Source organism: Linepithema humile, chromosome 4, assembly GCF_040581485.1.
Source record: "Linepithema humile isolate Giens D197 chromosome 4, Lhum_UNIL_v1.0, whole genome shotgun sequence".
Classification (NCBI taxonomy): Eukaryota; Metazoa; Arthropoda; class Insecta; order Hymenoptera; family Formicidae; genus Linepithema; species Linepithema humile.
In genome coordinates, this window is record NC_090131.1 from 31,133,267 (window position 1) to 31,136,931 (window position 3,665).

A 3,665-nucleotide genomic window follows, 5' to 3' on the forward strand; every position below is an offset into this window, starting at 1 on the left:
AGGGGAAACGAGATGTAATGATGGCGTTTGAAAAATGAATGAAATGAAATTCTCATGGAAACGCTTTTATACGTCCATTTGCATCAGAAGCGTTTCTCCATCATCAATTATAACTGAAGAGCAGAGAGATTCCAATATTTCCTTAGCCGTCCAATACACGTCTTAATGCCAAACTGTCCCAAGAGCTGAGATCTTTTCCGCTTTTGATGTACATTACTTATCCGGGGAACAATTCTCGTGGAAGAATGCACTCTAATTATAACTACAAAACGATGTAAATGTTCTCCTATATTACGTATACGAAATCAGCGACAAGAAATTCTATAGAATAATTCATTTATTGAACATCAATAAAATAATCTCAAATTATACTCTGATGTGATAATAAACTTAGCCGTGTATTCGACGTATTTCGAGAAGTCACACTCTCTCCAAATCTCAGTCAATCGCGCGAATTCCTTTCGAGATAATAAAACAATACAATTCACAGCGATTTCAACATTTTTATAGATCGTGAGGTAAGTACGAACAACACGAATCGTATCTTACGCTAAGCGCGAGTTAAAGATCTGGTGGATGTTCCGGTAGACGATCCTTGATCTCACGTAAAACCTCCAAGATGCGTGTCTTATACGCCGGCAACTTTTCGCACTGATAAAGCACAAGTTCCGGTCGTTCGTCTCCGTACAAGACCTGCTCGAGTCTGTCAGTCGCGTCGCAAAAATAATCCATGGTCGCTTCGCTGGACAACAGCATTATTTGCAAATTGTGCGCGGCATAAACGAGCGCTATGTTCCGCGCCTCCGTGTAACTTTTCTGGAATATCGTCCAGGGTAAATGGTCTTCCACGTCGAAACCCTCCTCCGTCAGATACCGTGCTAATGAATTGTGATAGATTCTGGCGAAAGAGTGAAAATTGTGATCTCTGGTAGCTCGATCGGTGGTCAGATATAGGCAGCATGCGAAATCAATCGCTGGAGGACAATAACATAGAAACTGAAAATCTATAATATAACAACCATTCGGATTGCCGGTCGAATCGTGCCGAAACATTATATTATTCGCCCAGGTGTCGCGGTGACAGATGACGTTTCTGTATTCGCTCGACGGTGCTAATAATCGCGATATTCCTCGAGACCATTCGACGATCCGGCGCTTGACGACACCCTTTCCGTTATCGTCGAGCTCCTCGATCAGCTCGATCATAGCGCAGACACCTCTAATACTGGAGGCGAGGGCCCTCTCCGATCTGTCGTCCCCCGAGGCAAAAAGCACCTCGTTCAGCAGGTGTCCGTAAAGATCGAAAATAGTCCGGGCGCCCTTCCGACGCAGTCTCTCGTCCAGTATCAGAGACCTCGAGTGAAATTTTGCAAGAGTTCTCAATAGCCAAACGCAATGCTCCTCGTCGAACGGCACATACTTGTCCAGTGTGGCGTAGCCGTCTATCGACACGTCCTCCAAAACGATGATGGCGTTTCGTTTGCCGAGATAACACTCCACCATCCATCGCGGGGATTCAGCAGCCTCTCGGGAATCAGCGTTCATCCGCCGCATCAGATCCGTATAAACGGTAATCTCTTTGTTGAATGTGTCGTACCGTTGCAGAAACTCGTACTGCGGACTGTGAGCCGGCGGTGGAGTCTTGGCGAACAACTGCAAACTTTCTGTCTTGCCGTCCACTCGCACCGTAATGCAGAGACGATAATATTGGCCGAGGAAACCTTTCGTCTGGCTGAGAGATTCCAATCTCCAGTCGACAAGTCGGAAGTTGTCACTGCCGAGTTTGCGCTCCAATATTTTATTAATGTCGCAATCGGTCAAAAGAGACATTTCTTGACGATTCTGTGGAGAATTCGGTAACACCGAGCACGTCTTTTCCACATTTATCGCCGCCATGTCGCATCCGTTCGTCCGGTAGTCGCGTCAAGTCTTGCGCGTCGCTACACTCGTACTCAATTTATACGCATGCACCACGTTTTATACCACGTTTTATACGCACGCATCGCGTTAACACGCCGAAACTCGCGTGCAAAAGGTAGGGACGCTTCGATAAGCTTGGCGAATGATAGCGGAATATTTACTTAACTATTTCCGAATCTGTTGGTTCTAAGTAGATAGCTCGGCAAAATGACAAGCACTGACAAATATCTCAAGCGGACTAATGCAATTCATGGCGTACCGTAAATCTGTCCGATATACTTTAGCAATGTGACGAGGAAACGAATCTTGTGATATACGCCATCTCTGAGAAAAAAAGAGTCATGTATCGCGATAGCGCGTCTGCGTACCGGAAATTTACTGGCGCAGCCATCGTACCGAGAGCGCGGTCGGCTCGAGAAAAATGTTGTGGGATGAAGCTGGAATACTTGCGGCTTGCAGTATTTATCTTGGGAGTATATATACTACGAGGATGAGAACAGTTGTTACGGTAATTATCGGTTTGTGGATTTTGCGGAAATAGGCGAATTTAGAATCGCCGAGATATTGTATTATATATCGCGATGATAGTAATCGCGACTCATTCGACTCATTAAACGAATGTTAAATTACAGTTTCTTAAACATCGAAAACGAAACTTTATCACACGTATGCGCGCATACTATTGTTCGCAATTAACCCGTGCGAAACCTACGCGACCACTAATTAACATCAACGACGCGCCAACTAAACAGGTTTGGGAAAATAGATCTGTTAATGTTAATTGCGCGTACGTTATACAATCTACTAAAGCACTACTCCGCTTAATAAAATCACACAGAGTCCAATTTCATCGCCATTTCATCGGTGGTATACGCGTAGCGAACATACTTACGCCGTGACAGACAGAAGGGAGAAAGAGAGAAATCGTTAAAGTCCGTCGGGTTATAAAACAATTGGAGAGAGAAACTTAGCGACCCTCGTAACTGTCAAAATTTATTCGCTCTTACCGTGAACGCATCTAACTTCTCGGAAGCAACTATTAATGGGGTCACACTCTATATAGCCCTTTCGGCTTCGTTACTTTACGATACCAAGGTAATTCGATTAACTGCGTTCTGAAGTCGGCCATGGAGACGAACTCGCTAATATATCAATGCACAACGATAGAGTAACCATTTTAAATTACTTCTAATAAGATTTTTGCCGCAGCGTTCGCCTATCATAAAGTTCAAGTGTTTTGCTCGGTTTTGTAGCGAAGCGAAAAAGTCGCTCACAAATCATCCTTTTCAGCATGCGAAAACATGTATATAAAAACTATAATTAAACTTTTTTGTGATTTAAGAAACTGTTGCGATAGCAAAAAAATATTAAACAATCTCCAAATATCATAGTGCTTTGTAAAGCTTTCTAACGTTGTTAAAAGATAAAATTTGATTCGGTCTGTATCTTGCCGAAAAAATGTGTATTGCACCACATAAATAAATACCGACAAAAGAGAGAACGTCACGGAGGAGTGTTTAATTGCTGGTCGTCACGTAGTGCCGCCAACGAGAATGTCGTCAACATTTTCCTTTTTCTGCGCGAATGAGAACGGTCACGTAGAGCCCAGCAAAAGTGGAATTCTCATTAATTGACGTGGTACTAATTAGACTTTTAATTAACGAGTCGGAAATAAACAACAATTTACGAACAGATGTCGCATTGCTCGTATCTCTAACGATTTAACTACCGACAGCAAGAGTCGT

At 43.4% G+C, this 3,665-nt stretch overlaps 1 protein-coding gene across 1 annotated transcript; it reads right to left on the reverse strand.

Moving 5' to 3' along the window:
• Positions 1-319: 319 nt before the first annotated feature.
• On the reverse strand, positions 320-1,976 carry LOC105677280 (uncharacterized). The gene has a single exon (XM_012375794.2). The coding sequence runs from the start codon at positions 1,894-1,896 to the stop codon at positions 562-564; it is 1,335 nt and encodes a 444-aa protein (XP_012231217.1). The 5' UTR covers positions 1,897-1,976; the 3' UTR covers positions 320-561.
• Positions 1,977-3,665: the final 1,689 nt, after the last annotated feature.